This window comes from Camelus dromedarius, chromosome 8 (assembly GCF_036321535.1).
Source record: "Camelus dromedarius isolate mCamDro1 chromosome 8, mCamDro1.pat, whole genome shotgun sequence".
In the NCBI taxonomy this organism is placed as follows: Eukaryota; Metazoa; Chordata; class Mammalia; order Artiodactyla; family Camelidae; genus Camelus; species Camelus dromedarius.
This window is the reverse complement of record NC_087443.1, coordinates 61,242,304-61,261,852: the sequence shown is the minus strand read 5'-3', so window position 1 is coordinate 61,261,852 and position 19,549 is coordinate 61,242,304. Positions and strand designations below refer to the sequence as shown.

The window sequence follows — 19,549 nt, the reverse complement described above, 5'->3', positions numbered from 1 at the left end:
TTTTATAAAAGCAGAGGAGTCTATTTTGGGGATCATTTCTACTGGGAAAATATTGGGGAGATAGAGGGAAATCAAACGGGATAAAAAAAAAAAGAGAGAAGACAATTTAGACACTTATTCGAAAGTGTCTTTTTTTTTATTCCATTCAAGCAAAAGTTAAACAAAAAAATCCATCCAGTTTCCTATCAATAGGAACTAAATAAAATATATCTAGCTGGCTATGCTTAAAAGGAAATTGTGTTTTCCATGAGTCCGGGCTATTGCTAAACAATGCACTATAGTTTTAACATGATGACCAAAAAATCTCTCCAATCTCATGCTCCAAGAAGCCTCATGTTTTTCCCGTGAATACTGCACACTGTGTATTATCTATTTGATTTCTGGCTTTATATAAAATTAATAAAGCAACTGACAAAGAAATGTGATGTGTTCTAATATCTAATTTTTTAAGTAGAAGAAATGATGTATGACTTGAAAATACTTTGGAAACTTCCTAAGAGGATATATTTTCAAGAAATGACTTTTTTCAGTTACATGAATTGGTTCTTTAAGAAATTAGAAAAGAACGACTAGCATTTGTGTTACCTTAAATTGCTATTACAGAGGAAATGTTTAAATAAAAAAAAAAAGTACCACATTTAAAACACATAAAGACTGAGTGTGGTTTCCCAAACTTGAAACTTAAAAATAAATCATGTTATATTCACAGGCTGGAACGCTTAGAGTAATGAGAGTGAATGAATGGTCTGCTGAGCTCTGTCCAATAGAACTTTCTGTAATGATCTCAATGTTCTCTATCTGCACTATCCAATATGGTGTCTACTAGCCCCATGTGGCTGTTGAGCACTGGAAATGGTGCTGGTGAGACTGAGGAACTGAAGTTTTAATTTTATTTAATTTTAAATGATCTAAATGTAAATAGCCATGTGTGGCTAGTGGCTACCATATTGGACAGTGTGGTTCTGTAAGTATGTGGCAACAATGTGAATGAATCTCACAAGCAGAATATGTGAGGAGAAAGAAGTTAGACATGAAAGAGTACATCCTGTATGATTTCACTCCTGTGAAGTGCCAAAACAGGCAAAGCTCATCTCTGCTGAGAATTCAGAAGAAAGCTGCCCTTCGCAGGAGAGAGTGACTGGGGAGGGGGCACCAGGGGGCTCCTGGGGTGCTGTTTCTTAGGCTGGGTACAGGTGACCAAGATGTGTTCCAGCAGAGAAAATTCATCAAGCGGTATACTTGTGACCTGTACATTCTTCTCTGTGTATGTTATACATCAATAAAAAGTTCAAAAGAAATTAACCTGTTGGAGCTGGAAGGGGGTGGGGTCGGGGGAGAAGGAGGGCATATCTACCCACAAGGGCCATTCAGAGACCAAAGGCAGTGCTACGTGTTGTGTTACCAACATCTGTAGTGAAGGGAGTTTGCTGCTTTCCAAAGAAAATTCAAAATTCACCATTCTCGTTTGGCCAGGACCCCACCCAGCGCACCTTCTGCTCCTTCAGCTGCTGCTCCAGCTTCTGAAGCTCCTCCTTGCTCTTCTGCACGTACTGCTGCAGGGCCTTGATTTCTGTCTGCCTGGTGTCCATGTCTGTCTGAATCTGCTTGAGCTCCTTCTCTAGTTTTTCCTTCTTCCGGGTCTCCCGCGAAGCTTCATTCTGACGTTGCTGGATTTCCTGTTGGAACTACAGGCACAGACAGGACAGGGTGGAAAGAGATGGGTCTCAGATGGCCAAGCTCCTCGCTCTCTCAGATAGTTCATTTTCAGGGTAGTCACTTGGTATTAGTACTTCTCCTCAAGGAGAGTCATCTTTGAACCCTAATATTCAAACTTTTCAAGAATATTCTGTATTGTTTTTCAGAGCCGTGGCACTGAACACCCACCCTGATGGTGGGAACAAATCCACAAAGGAAGGAATAAAATCCAGTTCAATATGGAAGCCCAGAATTCCAGAGAAGTCAAACATGGAAAGAACTCATCCAACTCTCCAGCGACAGAAACTAAATAAAATGTAGCCAGCTACCCTAAATATGAAATTGTGTTTTTCATGAGTACTGGAGATTGCTAAACAAAGCACCATAGTTTCAGCACGATGGCCAAATTCTAGGAAACGTCCTTCTCTCATCTCATTCTCAAAGGAGCCTCACATTTTTCTCCTGAGCCTGCATTTGCATACTATCTACTTGACTTCTGCTTTTATAGAAAAGTGTTCAGACGTATTCAGTTAGAGAGCTTCCTAACGAGGGAGAAAGGCCAGGGGAACTGCTTCCACCACCCCCAGATGCAGGGCACCCTGGCTTTCACAGGGGACACCTGCTTGGGCCAGAAATGTAAGCAGTGCCCTGCCTTGGTGATGTCTCAGACAGAGAACTTCAAGAAGAACGACTCAAGTAAAACTGCCTTCGCAAGAACAAACCAGAAAAACAAACAGAACAACGGATGTTTCGTTGGATGCCAGGAGGTAAACTGAAAGAGGAACAAGACGGAAAGGGAGCCTGGGGAAGGACAAAACCTCCTTCTGGAAGGTAATGTTCCTTCATCTTGCTCTCCACGGCAGAGCAGACCTGACTGATGGTCTGCTGGGCCTCTTCCCGGCTCCGTTCCGTCTCCTGCTGCTGTTCAGTGATCTGAGCTAAGGTCTCTCGTAATTTCACCACTTCGGACAAGAGCTGGTCTCTCTCCTTGGTCACTTCTTCTTTGAACTTCAGCAAATCTCGGATGCTGGAAAAAAAAAAAAGAACATGGGAGTCAGACAATGGTTATCTGCTGAGGGAACATTATCATCCTCTGAACTTGTTTTCAAGGGAAAGACTTCCAGTCAAGGATTAACACTATTCAGGTGTGAAAGAGAAAGATCTCTGTGCCCTGCCAGGGGAGCTGTTTGTGAGTTGTTAACTGGGGGGAAAAAAAAAGGCATTCCAATAGTAATGTGCATAATGTGATCCCTTTTTTATTTTTTTAATCAACTATAATCCATGGGTGTGCGTGTATGTTATAGGCATTTATATAGAAGTCCAGAAAAATAGGCACCAAATTGATAACCGGTTATCTAAGAAGACTGGAATTAGTGGGGAAGAGTTGGGGGGCTGATTTTCGCTCCTTATGTGCCACATCCCTGTAGTATTTGAATTTGTTACAATGAAACTATAGTGTTACTGTCAGCTCTTGTGATTAACCCTAAGGAGATGTCAATTTAGGAAATTATTTGTTTAATACATCCACTGGAGAGCTCTAATCACAGCTATAAAATCTAAAATGCAGCATAAACATAAGCAAACAATATACGTTGGCAGTTTTCGATCCATTCACCCACAGAGATTAGTTTCTCCGAAAGGGATGCAACCAGATGAAATATTCCCAAGAATAAAATTTGGAAAATCATTCGTGATGCCAGTTCTCGGAGGATATGCGATAATATTCGTTGATTTGAACTGTAAACCAGTTACCTCAGCATTTCAGAAACCATTACGTGTGATTTGGCATGACATTCTGCAGAAACGGCATTTTAAAAGTAGAAAAACTGTCTGCCATGACCCGTGCAGCAGAATCCGTCTAGAGCAAGGCAGCTACTTAAGAGCTGAGAAACCAGAGAACTTGCATTTGAGACACCTGCAGCTGACAGCCATCAAACGGCTGTTGAAAACACAGTAATCTGATACTTACTGACCAACAACTTTGATGTAACTGTTCAATAAAGAACCTTCAAAACTGCATTCAATCTCTTCAGAAACAAGCCCTTGAATTCTACAGTTACTGTGAAGACAGACAGCTACACCTAAGTGCACTGTTGAAAACAAAATTCTTCGCTGGATCATTTCTTCAGTCCTCCTCCTCATTATGTTCCAATTTTTGTTAAAAGTCCTTCTAACCAAATCAGTTCCCTCATGTTTTTATTCAATAGTTGCTTGACTTCTTTAATAAGAAAATAGAGTCTATTACTATGGACACCACATCTTCTGTTTGTTTTTCCTATTCCCACCCCCAAAACTTTCACTCAAAACCATCTATCAACCTAGGATAAATGCATCTAGAAAGCATATAAAACCTAGATAGCAGAAAGATTTAGTTAAGGATGTGTAAGGAAGCTCATTCCTGATTCATTCATTAATTCAAGGTTTTACATGCCCTGCACAGTGCTAGACCTCTAGAGGGAAGGTAAAGACAGATGTCTTCCTTCAAGGAGTTCACAGCCTAATGGGCAGAGAAGCACAAATAATTTCGATACAATGTGATCAGTGCCATACTTGAGAGACACTGGGTCTTATGGAAACAGGGAACATAATGACTTTTTTGCTTGGTCATTGGGTCCACTGTTGGGGAGGAGGTTGGAACAGAAATTGTTGATGGTAATGAAGATAAGATGGTGTTAAAGTTAAGATGTGTTCAGGATGACTCCTGAAGGATGTAGTTGTTTACTGAGTGGGGAGGGGAAGAAAAAGGACCCCTGGCACAGAAAACAGCTGAAAGGCACAGAGGTACGAGTAAGCATGGTGTGGCTGGACGTGAGTCTAGCAAGTGACCGGGGCAGATCCATGCAGGGCTCTTGCAAGGCATGTTCAAGACTTTGGGCTTTATCCTTTGGAAACAGGTTGTTGTCAAAGGTGTTTATGCTGGAGATGGGAGCATATTTTTATGTTTTAGAAGCATAAATCTGGTATGGAAGACGGTAAAGAGAGGAGATGATTCCTTGACGGAAGGGAGAACAGTTAGGGGTCTATTGCCAAATCCAGAAGAGAACCAAAGCGGAAGCCCTGGTGACAGGGAGGAGGGGAAGACAGAAGTAATGCTTAGAAGGCAGCGTCAACGAGATGAAGCTTTAAGGCATGAAGGGGTAGCAGGAGTGAAAAGCAACCCTGTTTTCTGGCCTAGAACCTGGGGAGATAGGAAGGGTGGTGATGCAATTAATGACGGGGTGTGGGGAAGCAGAGCGTATGGGAGGGGCTGGGACTCTCAGCAGATAGTCAGTCAGTTCCCTTCCACACAAGTTTGAGAGAAATAAGCTTTAAATCTCCACTTGTTTTAAACCAGTAGCACTGACTCTATGGAGCCAGAAGTTGGATATAACCACAAGTCAGAAGTTCTTGGGTGTGGGGAAAGGGAGTGTTAAAAAGAAAAAATAGCGACAGGCAGAAAAGTATCTCTGGGAACCAAGCAAAAGCATTCACAAAGAAGGTTCAAGACGGCACCGGCGAGCCCCAGGCTGTCTGTTGAAGGAGGAGGCCTCTGCAAAAGCAAGTGCAACACGCATCACAAAGGCTATGACCTACTTGCTATCCTGGGCCGTAGACAGTCCAGACCCTTGCTCAACTAGTTTGGTTAGGTTCACGATTTCCTCTTTCAGGGCAAGAATCGTCTCCGTTGCCTTCTGCTCTTTATCATAGGCTGTGTCCACCATCTTCCAGGCCTTTTCAACTTCCTAGATGGGCCATGAGACATCAGTGAGAAAAACAAAACTAGGATCCAGATGCAAGATCAACTGAATGAAGAGAATACTAAGACAACTACATTATAGAAGTCATTTATCGGGAAAGAAGATTACACGTTACACTCTGTGTATTCAGTGTATATTGACTTCCTGCGTTGTTCAACAGGAGCCAGTCAATACTGAGCAGCAGTTTTAAGGAGGGGTACTGGCAAAGCATATTTTTTCTTGTGTAGGTGAATGTGGCTACAAGGCTCACATACTGCAAAGGCTGCTACAACTAGTGGGATTATTTCTAGTAAAGATGTTAAGATAGGTTTAGAAAATTTAAAATGAAAGCTTATGTGCTTTCCAAATCCAGATATTTTATAGGGAAAAAAAAAAAAGGCTGTATCACATAAGAAATTGTCTTGGATCTAAGCTCTAAATTTGAAGCTCCTGATAGATTCTATATGAAACATGTATTTTGCCCTCAGGCCCCAAGTGAGCTCCTGGAGGGCGATACGGAGTTTAGAGCCACCCACAGCAATGAGGTCTTCACTGTCACCTAATTGTACACAACAGCCTTGGTCATTCCCATTTCCAGAAACTCAAGCTCAGGCCTTCTTATCAAATGCTTACAGGAGGAAAACAACACCCATAGCAGGGAGTGGAAACCATGACTCAGACACCACTGGTTTTCTTTCTATTTGAATGCAATGTGGAGTATTAACAGAAATACTTAAAAGTGAATTACAGCCATTCGAGTAAATGGATGAAGGACAGCAAATGTTGCAACACCCTTGAGTTTTGCCATATCACTTAAATTTCTTGCAAAACCCCATCAGGTGGAATGCAAGTCCTTTTCTACAGGTAAGTATCTATACACTTAAGGTGAAAATATTCTACTTTTATGTTGACAAGGAATAAAATGAGTGGAAGAAAGTGTTTAATTAAATAAATTCACGCTCATTGTTACATTAGAGAGATGATTCTTGGGTAACTGCAGCACATAATGTAGTGATTCAAAACAAAAAGTCAGTTTATGGGATATATTTTTCTGCAGCAATCACATGTACTATTTTTGACAAAACAAATGAAGGATATTTAAATGAAAATATGATTATATGAAATTTTGTCCAAAGGAACTTCACCACATGGACTTTCATCAATTCATGACTTCCATCTCCAGTTTTTTAATTTACAATAAGAAGTGGGTTTTTTTCCTCATCACAAAAAGAATTGAAGCCTTCTCATATTGGTATTTCAGCAAGGAGAAGAAGAAAATAATACAGAGAAAATGACACTAAAAAAGTGGTTCCTAAAAAACTAGATAAGTCACATTTTGCACTGGTCTTGGAAATATATTTGACCTGGGTATGTTTAATTGCATGATATCAAGGGAATTATATAAAAACTTTATAAATCATTTTTCAGTATTAGGGTTTCAATTATAAAGCAAAATGTCTTAACCTCTCATTGCCCTGCAATCTACAAGAAATGTTTATGTTTTGCCTGCAGAATCATGCAACACACTTGAGGATGAAAAAATTCCATATAAAACAAAGCCATACCTCCTCGATATCCCCCCCAAGACTGAAGCCCTGTTCTCACGATATGAGGAACTAGGGCAATCAAGGCAGAGGCAAAGGGGTGATAAAAGGAAAGATCATGCAAATTACTGTCTGGAAATTCTCAAGGTAATCTCTCCTAAAACATTGGAAAAGGTAGAAATATGAAACTATCTTTAACAAGCTATCATCATGAGATACTTAATTATATATCTTAGGTCAAACAAGACACACTCATATGGCTAATACTACACTTACTTAGGGCAGATTCTTTCCACTAACTCAGTATTTCTTAGAAACCACGCCAGTAAAGTTCTACATTATTTTCTGCACAGTGAAATTCACCCAAGCTGATTATATTCTTTGAAAATGAACATTATTCCCTAGGCTTAATGAATATATAAATCATGTAAATTTTCACTGAATAACTTTTACTACCAGCCCAGAGCTGTCAGTATAATGAAAGGCTGATGTTTTAAATATAGGATGCAATTACGGCAGCTCGCCATTGGTTCTGTTTCTAGAAGATCACTGACCTTCTTTAGGGTTACGATGGTGGTCCGATCATCCTGAGAGAGCTTTAGGGAAGCGGCGACCTTCGCAGAATTAACCACAATCTCTGCGTTCAGTTCCCTGCACTTGGCCATCAGACGCTTTTCATTGTCATAAGACTTTTTCATGACAGCATGAAGCTTCTCATATTCAACCTTAAATTTCTCCAGACTTCGGTCTCCTGAAAGTTCCCTGAGAACATGCTGAAAATCCCTTTCGATTTCTTCATATGCAGTTTCTTCCAGCATTTGTTTTTCGCTTTTTTCCTGTACAAAATGGCAAGGATGAGAATGAACAGTGCAGTATATTCTCCACCACTATTCAGGAATGACTGTTACTATCCATGGACAAAAGACCTTTGTACAAGCAAAATAAAAGCCACTGACCAGTGGACAGTTTAAGACTCTTTGATGGGAAGACTCTCTGTTCATCCCCTGATGCAAGTCTATATGTACACATATGCACTAGGATAATAGTATTTCCTATCACATGTTGTTAAGGATGAGAAAAAAATGGGGCAATTTATGTCAAACACTTAGTCAAGTGCCTGGCAAACAGTAGGTATTCAATAAACTGCGAGCAATTATGATTAGTCCAAAGCCTGATCTCTCTTCATTTCATCCTGCTTCTTACTGTCCCCAGGACTGCAGAGGGAAGCCACAGCATGTGGACGTCATGAGATCTCAGGAAATACTGATATAGATACCATGAAGTCACACCCACAGTGAAGCCCACCCATAATATGGAATATTCTCCTACAAGAAATTCCATCCTCTAACAAAGATTAGCCTAGTTCATCTCCAAAAGAATACTGAAGTGCCCTCTGTGCACTTGCCCTGGGCCTTCTCCACATTTGCTTTCCATCACTAGCTGGACAGAAGATTATTTAAAAATATAAGCCCGGACATACAGATGTGATTCAAGCAAGTCTGACAATGATTTAGATGAGAATCCAGGACTTAGTTACGTGAGAATTCTTATTTCCCTAGTGTTATGGACTGAACTGTGTCCCCTGGAAAGGTATGTTGAAGTCCCCCAGTAACTGTGAATGTGACTTTATTTGGAAACAGAGTAAGTGCAAATATCACTAATTAAGTTGAGGTCATATTGGAGTAGGATGGGTCCTAAAACTATGTGACTGGTTCTTATGAAAAGAGGGGAAAATTTTCTAACTATGTGGGGTGATGGGTGTTAACTAAACTTACTCTGGTAATCATTTTGAAATATATACATATGTCAAATCATTATGTTGTACACCTAAAACTAATACAATGTTACATGTCAACTGTATCTCAATAAAAAAAAAAGGAGGTGGAATTTGGACATACAGGGACACACACAGGAGAACGGCATGTGATGGATGGAGGCAGACATGAGACTGATACAGCTGCAAACCAAGAAAAGTTAAGGATGCTGAACCAGAAGCTGAGAAGAGAAGAGGAAAGATTTTACTCAGTTTCAGAAGGAGCATAGCCCTGCCGACACCTTGATTTCAGACTTCTGGCCTCCAGAACTGTGAAACATACAGCACAATAATAATAATAAAAAAAAATAGGTATGGTTAATATATTTACTCAGCAAATATTTATTGAACATCTGCTGTATGTAAGGTGGAATGATGGAGCCTGTAGGAGACATCAAGGCAAGGAATAAACAGCCCTCCCGGTGAATGCTGATAATGGAAGTAAAGAATTTGATACCTGCCATAAAATAGATTCAAAGTTCTGCAAGGACTTAGAGGAAGATGGAATCACTCCCAGCAGCAAGAATTAAAGCAAATTTCATAAAGGAACTGGCATTTGAGCAGGCACAAAAGGGAGACTGGAGTTTTCAGAGGTGGATGTGGACAGAAAGGGCATTCCCAGCCCATGGCAAGACTTGATCAAAGGCTCAAGGCCAAGCAGGTATCCAGGATTTGAGATTTGTTAAGATGCTCAAGTTAGCTGAAATACAAGAAGTATGACAAGAAGGAAGGAGACCAGACAGGGAGTTAGGGACAGACTTGGGGGCCTTGAACGGCATTCTAAGGAATAGGGAGCGAATTACTCTGTAGGCCATGGGGAACCACTTCTACTTTTGAGCAAAAAACTGGTAAGGTTTGAAAGGTCTTATTTATGTTGGCAACATTATGCTTTGATATTCTATACTATAAAGGGCTTTAACATCATAACTCTATTACTAATCAAAGAAATTAACTGAGCTCTAATCCCAATAACAAAGCAAAATTCAAATTCACTCTGAAGATTTTGGCAAGCAATTTAGTTTACCTTCTGCTTTGACAAGCTTGTCTTGCCCAACATGGAGAAAGTCTACACATTTTTGGTTTTCAAAAACACTTGTACTATTGATTACACATCTAAAGACGACATATCAACAAAACAAGAGTCCACATCTTACAATCGACGTGGAGTCACAAGCATATCTCTACAGCATTTTGCGTAACAACAAAGGACTAATGTTAAACTCAACAGAGGTCTTCTTCCTGACTAAAAAGCAGATTATTGCAAAGATCTCAGTACAGCGATTTCACAGAGGAGGAAAAATCATATTAAGGAACAGTGCTGCTACTGCTATGTGCTTTCCCCTCGTTGATGCTAAACTTGAACACACACAAACATTTATCACGGCAATGTCCTCGGTTCCATCCCTGTAAAGGGTATTAATGTCAACACTTGATCACTAGCCTAATGATTTGTTTGCAGAAAAGGTTTTCCCTGTACACCAGGCACTGAGCACAGAAATGGAACAATATCAAAGGAGGAAAAGTTTTAAAGAAACAATTTTGAACAAAAGAGATTTGTTCATATTGTCATTAAATATATATATCACAATTAAAAGCAATGCCAAATTAATCTCTTAGCTCTGACCAGTGACCAGCTGGTGTCCACACTGTTATATCATGTAACGGTATCTATTTCCGAAGCATGATTTCAACATGAACTGATCAGAAATGAATTCTGGTGTTCCTTCATTCAGCACCTATCTACTGAGTGTTTACTATCTGCCAGGCTCTCTTCTAGGTGCTGGGAGTACTAATTAGCAGAGAAAAGGAAAGAGAGCTATACTGAAAAATGAGGTGAGCGTGGAAATGAAGACTTATGAAAGCAGGGGTGAGGAAAACTGGGCTAAGGTCTATTGAGAAGAAAAACAGAAGAAAGGAAGAAGTGACAGGAAATGATGAAAGGGAAAAGAGACTGGGAAATAATTAATTTATAGTATTGGTAACTGGGGCTTACGTGGGGAAAATGAAGAAGAATGAAATAAACCAAGATGACTAGTGGGGGAGAAAAAGAGGAAATACTCAAAAGGAAATAACAGAAAAAATAAAAGAGGAGGAAATGGGAAGAAAAGAGCTATGAATGAGTGTGGGTACCAGCCGGATGGATGTAAGAGAGAGCTGAGAGTGAGAGAGCCAGAGACTGAGGAAGCTGGAGGGTCTGAAAGGGATTGTATGATAAGGAAAAAGAGGGAGCTGTTAACCACAGGAAGATGGAGTTTGCGAAGGGTGACTAGATGTGGAGGAGATGGAATGATGTAAATGGTGTAAAGGAGACAAGAGGAGGAACTGGAATAGGGGAGGGGGCACGATGGTGGTGATGATGGGAAGCTCGGACCAGGGCTGGCTTCGTGGGCGTGTGAAGTATGCAGTTGCACAGGGCTCCTTGCTCAGATGTGCCCCACCCTTGGTTTAACGCTCTGCTGAAATTCTTAATATTTTTTTAACAAAGGGCTAACGCATTTTCATCCTTCATTGAGCCCCACAGAGTATGAGGCTGATCCTGGCTGGGACTGACCAGGTGATGGGTGAGATGGGGAAGGGTTTGATGGGGTGATGAAATATTTGGGTTGGGGCCATAGTGGATGAGGACTGTGACTCACAAGTGACGACAGGGACCTGAGGTTGTCCAGGTTATAAATGAGGGTGCTAACAGACAGGCAAAGGTCATTAAAAGACTGCAGAAATAACCCCTCATCAGTGAAGCTGAAGATGGGGTGTGCTACAAAGTGGGGGTGTGAATGAAGGGCTAAAGATACTAACACAGTGGTCAGAGACAACACAGGGCAGTGATGATGGGCTGAGGAGCTTAATGAAGATGTGTAACAGCAGGTGATTAGATGAATCAAGCTGTGACAGGTGGACAAGAGTCAGTGCACAGGGCTGACCCTGGGTATTTATGACGCTTTCTCCAAGTCCCCCAGTCAGCCAGACAGCAATATTTCCGTGTGTATCTCTCCTGCGGCATCACCTTATGGGTCAGAATCTAGGGGTGGGGGCCTGTCTGTCATCTGTGAGTCTGGGAACTTGAGAATTTCCTACCATTCTGAGCACAGCGCCAGTTTAATAGGGTGAGGTGAGGGGTGTCCACCCAATGTTAGGAGAAGCAGGAGACAAGGGGCCAGAACCAACAGGGACGTGGGTGGAGGCGGTGAGGCTGCAAGTGGGGCAGGATGTTGACCGCGGGAATATTCGGAATCAGTGGATGTGACAGGGGATAAGTCTACAGTAGAAAAAGGACGACGGGGAGGGATAGAGCGAGAGGCGACAGAGAGAGGGGCGCTGCCTTCTGACCTCGGCCATCCTGACGCGCTCCCGGGAGGCCTCAGAAGCTGCCGTGGAGCCCCCGGAAACTGGGCCGGAGTCTGAGGAAGGGGCTGTGCACCGCCCCCAGCGTCTAAAACGGCGCCACGTTATTTCTGTCCCGCGTAGGGGGCGGAAACCCGGCGCTCGGCGCGACCTCGGGTCTCCTAGCAACCGCCACGCCCTTTGGGGGGGTGCAGCGAAGGTTCGAAAGGGGTGGAGCCTCTGAGGCCCGCACTTGGGCGTGTTCCTCAGAGTCGTATGCAAATATCCTGAGTGGGTGGGACCAGGAAGACAAGGGGCGGTGCCTCTGAGCGGCTGGGAGGAGTCCCAAGGTGTGCGCCAGGAGTCCCCGGAGTGCGCCCAAGTTAGAAACTCCCAGGAGAAGGGAGCCTCTCAGCGAGACCCGGGAGCCGGCAGTGGAGAGCCGAGGACGACCCTCTGTGGGTCAGACAGTTCTGGATGAGGGAAGGACCGGCAGCCTCCGTCTGCCCTCTGTCATAAAAGGACTTGGCCACGGGAACAGGAAATAATCTCAACTGGAGTCGATTCCAACCCTTATGAGGCAGCTACTGTGTGCAGGACACAAGGGTAAAACTAAGAGAAAACACAGACCCTGCCCCTAAAGGGTTCAGTCACTAGTGGTGAGGAAAATAGGGTGCAGAGGTCAACGCACCTGGAAAACCTTATGTGGAGCCACATCATGAAAATCTGCCTGGATTCTGGGGCTCCTCTCTAAAGACCCTTTCTTCTCTCTCTCCCTTTCTCTTTCTCCCTTCCCTTCCTCCTCCACCCTCTTAGACTTCAGGTGCAGAGCTGAAATAATTAAACTCTTTGGTTCATGAAATATGCAAGACTCCTCTCTTGTTTTATTTTCCCCCCTTTATCCCCATCCTTAATCCCACACCTCATCCTCACCCCCCCATAGGAATTCATGCTACTGTACTTGGATATGTATTTTCAAAAAATGTATAGCATTTTCACTGGCGCACTATCTTCTAGTGTTTTCACCCAACATTCTTTTTAAGGCTCTATCTCTGTTGCACTTGGTGTTATAATCCCAGTTCACAGCTTCTGACTGCTGCGTAGTCTTCCAGGTTGCACATCCACACGTTTTACTTCCATCCCCCAAGTGCTGAATACGAAGGCCGCCTCCACCTCGCCGCTAGTACCGCAAACAATGCAGCCATGATCATCTTTGTCCACAGTTCTTTATGGACCTATGTGCAAACTCCTCAGAAATATATGCCTAGGTGAGGTTGTTAAAACCATAGGGTATGCATAGGACCATCAAATTCAGTTTTGTAACTTGTCCTGCACAAAGACATCCAGCCAGGGGGCCAGTGGGGGCTGAAAAATAGCCCCTCTCCTCTTGCCCTTATCATGTGCCCTGCTGAGGAAGACATATCCCTTCCTTTCCCACAAAGCTCTCTTCCTTAGTCAAGCCATGAACCTACAGGCTGTGACTATCCAGAAGGTATATATGCCCTTTTCAAATTCACCTGCCCAGTGGCAGACAGTATTTTCCAATGGCTCAAAGGGGCCTAGTAGCCTGGTGGAAGCTCTGGGTACTTGACTTCACCGGGTACTGCTAGTTGGCACTCCAGAATTGCTGCCCTACACCGCACTCCAGCGTGTAGTATAAGGGTTTCTGTCCCCGACTCCGGTCTTTGCCAGCATGCAGTAGTTATTTATTCATAAACACTCATATAGTGTTTACTAAGTGCCAGATACTATTCTTAGTGCCTTACAAATACTGACTCATCTAATTAGCCAATTTTCTGTCAATATCATGGAAGTATCGTCAACACGTTTTATTTTTAATTTGCGTTTTTCTGACTATGAGTAAAATTGGGCATTTCTTCATACATTCATAAGCCACTTGAGGTCCCCTTCTGTAAATTGTCTATTTATAGCCTTTGCCTATTTTCCTATTGCTTTTTCTTTTTGATTTGCAAGCGGTCTTTGTAAAGTCTAGACATTAATCTGCTTTCAAAGACTGGACAAGTTGCTTGTGATGGCCTTGATTGAAGAATAATCTTTAGTTTTGTAGTACTTCATCTTTTTTATGCTTTTGTTTTTTTACTTTAATTTAAGAAGTCCTTCTCAACCTCTCAACCTCAAGGTCATAAAGATTTTCTCTGTCATTTTCTTCTATTAGTTTCATAGTTTTACTTTTTTACATTTAGTTCTCTCAACTAAAGGTAGCGCTCACCTTTGTATACGGTATGAGACAAGGGCCCAATTTTATTTTTCACAGTGGAATGAGCCCATTTTTCAACCATCTTAGTTCCCAGATCTAGATGGGTCTGTTCTGAGCTTTTTGGCTTATTCCTGTGCCAGTACCACAAGGTTTTATTATTATAGATTTGTAGCTGGTCATTGTGGTTAAAGGGCAGAAATCCCATCCCTGCTCTGTCAAAATTGCATTGGCTATTCATGAACCTTTATCATCCCATATAATTTTCAGGGTATTTTTCAAGTTCCTCATGAGAAATTTTAACTGGAACTTCATTGAATTTATAAATTAATATGGGAAATATTAACATTTTACAATGATATCTCATTCATGAACAGAGACTGTGCATCTGGTTGGCAAAAGAACACAATATGGCTAAGGCATAATGTGCAGGGGAACAGTGAGACAGGTGGCAGACGAAGCTGGAGAAGCAGTTGAACCAAATTGTCAGCCAAGCTAACAGAAATGAGATGGAGATGGAGCAAGCAACACAATTCAGGCAGCTTTGTGTGTTTATAGGAAACCCAATTACACACTGAGACCAACTTGTGGGACCACCATGATCCAGAGAGGCTCCATAACGTTCCTGAAGGTGCATAACCATACACCCAGAGGGCCCTGGCCACCCATATCTTGCATGAGTGTCAACTCATTTCCTAGGACCCTCCTGAAGGACCACTTCACAAGCAGGTGGCCTGCCAAGGTGACAGCAATTCAATCCAGAAAATACTATCTTTTTAAGTACCTGATACATGGCAGGCACAAGGCTGGCCACAGGAACCACAGAGGTGACTAAGGCAGTCACTCCCCTTTGCATTCACAATCTGGCTCTGGGGGAAAGAGAGAAAGGAAAATCTACAGTTAATTCTAAGACGACGGGATGGCATCATTTACAACAGGCCAGGTCGACAGCAAGTGCTGTGGGTGCTCAGGGAATCCAAACACTGACACCTGAAAGCTTTACTTAGGATATCAGGACAGAAAGATGGAACATGGGAAATCAGGGAACAACTGGAGGTGGAAAAGAACATGACATGTCCAACTCACAAGAAAGAGACGCAGGTGGACATCAACAAGGGTGGATGAGTGAATGAGAGGATGGGTGGTTGGACAAATTGATTTATGCTGGTGAGACAAAATACTTCATTTCCAATTTTCCAGATTCCCATAGAAGAATTTACTCACCACCCTTTGTTGTTGTAATAAAAAGGAGCACTAGGTGGCATCATACCACCAAAAGTCCTCCCCTCCTAGAGCCTCTAGGAGGAACACACCCACCAAGATTGTGTCAGCCCCCAAGTTAGGCAAGTAAGAGTGCTTCTATCAATCGCATTTCTCATTACCCCCATGTAGTTTATTTCCTGAGCACCTACTATATGCCCAGCCCTATCCTGCACGCTATGGAGACTATCAGGGAGTCGAAAGGCTCTCCTCACTAAAGGAACGTAAGGAGAAGCAAAACATGCATGCTGCCCCTCCCTCACAAAAAAGAATTTAAAACAGTCCGAGGCAGGATGCAGTGAGCACTGAAATGAGGATGTCAGGACATAATATCTTTTGTAATCCGGCCCCGGTGGCCTTCTAGTGCCTTCTCCCATCGCTCACTCTTTGCCACAATGGCTTCTTTCAATTCCTTGTATATGTCATGTTCTTCTGCTTGGCATCCACAGAGCCTGATCTCTGCCTGGAATACCCGACCCTCCCTCTTCACCTAGCTGACACCTGTCCAGCCTTCCTTCAGATCTCACTGCCTCAGGGGACTTCCTGACCTGCCCCCAACACCAGACTGCCTTCTCAGGTACCTAGTATTCTGCTTCCTGGGCCCTCCCACAATGGTAATCAACTATGTAGTCATGGAAATGGTTGTTTCCTGTCTGTCTTTGTTGTCAGACTTTGTTGAACCAAGTTCATGTGCCAGAAGCACAGTGAGGCCAAACAAACCGAAATGCCATAGTCTGGAGCAAAGAAAGATTTATTGCAAGGGCCAAGCAAGGAGAATGGGCAGCTCATGCTCAAAAAGGCCGAATTCCTGGTGACTTTTAGGGAAAGAGTTTTTATTGGCAAAATTTGGGGGCGCAGTCTGCAGGGTGTGTGACCTTCCTCTGATTGGTTGGTGATGAGGTAACAGGGTGGTGTTCCAGGAATCTCAATCATCAGCCTTCAGGTTCCAACCAGTCTGGGTTCCATGTGTTTATATTCAGCCTGAGGTTGCCATCCTCCACCTGGGTGGGGGCCTTTTTCCCAAAGAAGAACTCAGAGATACTTTGTTATGTATCTCCCCTGAGGAGGAACCAGGACCTGCTTTATCACTGCACTATTGTTTCTTGACTGCTCCTCATTTATTTCTGCATTCCTTCCCTTCCCTGATTAGTAAGTGTTTGAATCTGCCCTTTGGAACTCAGGGAAGGTCTAGGAGGCTGAAACCTTCTTCCTACAATAAGAAACAGGGGACATGGAGATGCTCTGGTACCCAAGAGGGCCCAAGAGGGTCCTGCTCAGTTTCATCTTTTCTACCAGGCTGTCAAAGAACAAGAGAACAAGGATCACTTTCTGTCTTGTTCAGCCCTGTGTCCACTGATGCTATGGACTTGACTGCATCCCCCTAAAATATCTGTTCTTTGAGCTACCCAGTCTGTGGCTCTTTATTATGGCAGCCCCAGCAAACTGATACAAACTGATACATCCTTCTCAGCACATAACTATTAAGTGAATGACTATTGAATGAGTTCTGAAATAAGGACAACCCGTGAAGTTCACTATTAGTAGGGAAAGGTACATGGCAGACATGGTTCTTGAACTTGACTTTAAATGACACATGTGAGTTAGAGACATGGGAAAAAAAGAGAAGGGATCCCAGGTGTGGGAAACAGCACTGGGCAGATGCCAAGGCCAGAATGCAAAAATCCTGTTACAGGGAGAGTGGGGTCCCCTATCAGGGACCAGTGGACACTGTCCACACTAAGTCAACATAAAAGGGTGTGGGTGAAGAGTGGACTCTTTGGAAGAATAGCAGAGAAGTGGCTGCAAACTCCAGGACCAGGGACAGCCAAGGACACACCCACTTGCTCTGCCAGATAACTAAGATATGTGAACCCGAGCTGTAATACATCTACAAAGCTCCTTGTTTAAATTTAGATATAAGTGCCTCTGCTCTAGCTCCCTCCTAGGCCCTCTACGCTGTGTGCTGTGGCTCAGTAATAAGAACAGAGTTTAATGGACACAATGCCCACCTCTTCAACAGCATCCAGTGAAGGTATGAAGTGAAACTCCAGAAAAGCGGAGAGAAGCACTGACATGCAGCTCTGCGTGGAAATTCCAACCTGCTACGCAAAACAATTGCACCCTAAAGAAACCTACTCCTCTACTGAACCAGAGAGAGGTCCTAGAAGCAATTTGGGGAGAGTCTACACAGCCCACAATCCCCTTCCCTCAGACTAAAACTCCCACCCAGAAATACATTCCTCCCTAAAGCCAAAATGTTCTAGATGGCCCGACTTGCTTCCCCCAGGCCATAGCTGAAAGGGTCCGGAGTGGAGGCTTGACTCAAATGACCCATTATTTTTCCTGGGGATTTGTAATTGGGACCAAGAATTGCAAGTCACTCATTGTGGAGCCTGGAAATGAGTATGTGATTCCCAGGAGAGGCAGAGAAAGGTAGGCTTCATAGAGGGAAGAACAAAGCAAGTGAACAAGGAGAGGAACCCATAGGCTGAAGAGACAAAGGGAGAGTTGGGGGTAGGGGCTCCCTTGGTCGTTGATGCCCCTTCAGTTCAGGCCCTGGTTACAGTCCCTAAGGGGGCCCAGCCACACCTGCTCTCTTGGGTTCTGCCAGATACTTTGCGTCCTCCTAACAAATTCCCTTTATTTGTTTAAGCAGCGAGTTTCCACTGTTTATACCGCCCCCATCCCCAAAATACCCCAAAGACAGAATAGGACCAACACAGGTTCTGTTTGCACAGGCATTCTTGTGATATCACTGATTTAGTATCCGTGAAATTTTAACACTGCATTTGGGGCCCCAAACAACATGATCAAAATGGCCCCAGCCATCATACCTAGCACTTCTCCTCCAGGCTATTGGGAAGATTAAAAGCCCACGTGTTACACAAAATTGTTATCATTTATCAGCCGACCCCATGCTCACTTTTGATGACAGAACAGAGTCCCAGCTGGCGAGTGCTCTCCAAAACTGTTTGGGTCATATTTTATTCCTTTAATCTGCTCCTTTTCCAGCCTGCTGCAGACCTAACTTAACAGAACATTTGCTGAGCATTTGACATCGATTCCCAAAGGCTCCCTGTACAAACTCTCCTCTTGATACCAGAGAAGGCAACGAAGTTGGGGCAGTTTTATTAGGAAGATTGAAAGGTCGGGCATGAGGTGGAAACAGTCGGCAATCTGCCACTGCAGGTGATCATTTTTACCAGAAGGAGACAGTGTCACAACCCAGTCCTCTTACCTGCCTTGAATTTTATTGGCTTAATAGTAACTGTGCTTCTCCCAGTCAAATTCCTTTTGGGTATCACTGGTTGGGCTAGCTCATTCAGTGGGTGCTTCTTGCCCAAGAGGCCAGACCAAGGTTCCTCCTAAAACTAGTGAAGACTTACACAAACCAACCAGCTAACCAGATTGGTTAAAAAGACTAAATAGCTCCACACAACCTGTTCCCACCACAAATAAATAAGCAAACAAATAAATTGACTGAATAGATGAGTGAATAAGCAAATTAATAAAATTACTAAAGTCAAAGCACCCTAAGAGGGATTAGTAGGCAAGAAAAAAAAAAAAAAAGAAAAAGAAAAAAACAAAAGCACAAATCCTTTTGATCATGGGCCAGTGCTCTTATTTCTACTCTCTCCTGAAAACATCATATGCTCAAATAGCTCTAGACTTTATATATGTTTTCTTTTTTATCCAGTGAGATTTTTCAAAACTCAGCTCAATGTCACCTCCTCCAGGAAGTCTTCCCCTGTTAGGCATACCTCCTCTGTTTTACTAGAAAACCTGAGTGTCTCTCTGTCTAATACACTGTATTGTAATCATGTGTTTATTTCTGTGTCTCCCCTGCCAGTCTTTTCTTTAATATATCTATGGTGCTGATTCATAAGAGTCACTCAAGACAAAGTTTGGTAAAGGAAGGAAAAAAGGAAAGAAGGGAGGAAGGAAGGGAGGGAGGAAAGAAAGGAAAGTGGGAGGGAGGAAAGAA

The 19,549-nt window shown here is 43.0% G+C and overlaps 1 protein-coding gene across 1 annotated transcript in view; it reads right to left on the bottom strand.

The window, feature by feature from the left end:
• CFAP58 (cilia and flagella associated protein 58) overlaps positions 1-12,254 on the bottom strand; it is a 91,479-nt gene extending 79,225 nt beyond the window's left edge. The window contains exons 1-5 of the mRNA XM_064488395.1: positions 12,096-12,254; positions 7,510-7,791; positions 5,269-5,417; positions 2,566-2,722; positions 1,491-1,685 (exon numbers count right to left, since the gene is read on the bottom strand). Coding sequence (XP_064344465.1) covers positions 1,491-1,685; positions 2,566-2,722; positions 5,269-5,417; positions 7,510-7,791; positions 12,096-12,104 — 792 coding nt within the window. The 5' untranslated portion in view covers positions 12,105-12,254. The remainder of the gene's footprint in view (positions 1-1,490; positions 1,686-2,565; positions 2,723-5,268; positions 5,418-7,509; positions 7,792-12,095) is intronic.
• Between the last annotated feature and the right edge of the window lie 7,295 nt (positions 12,255-19,549).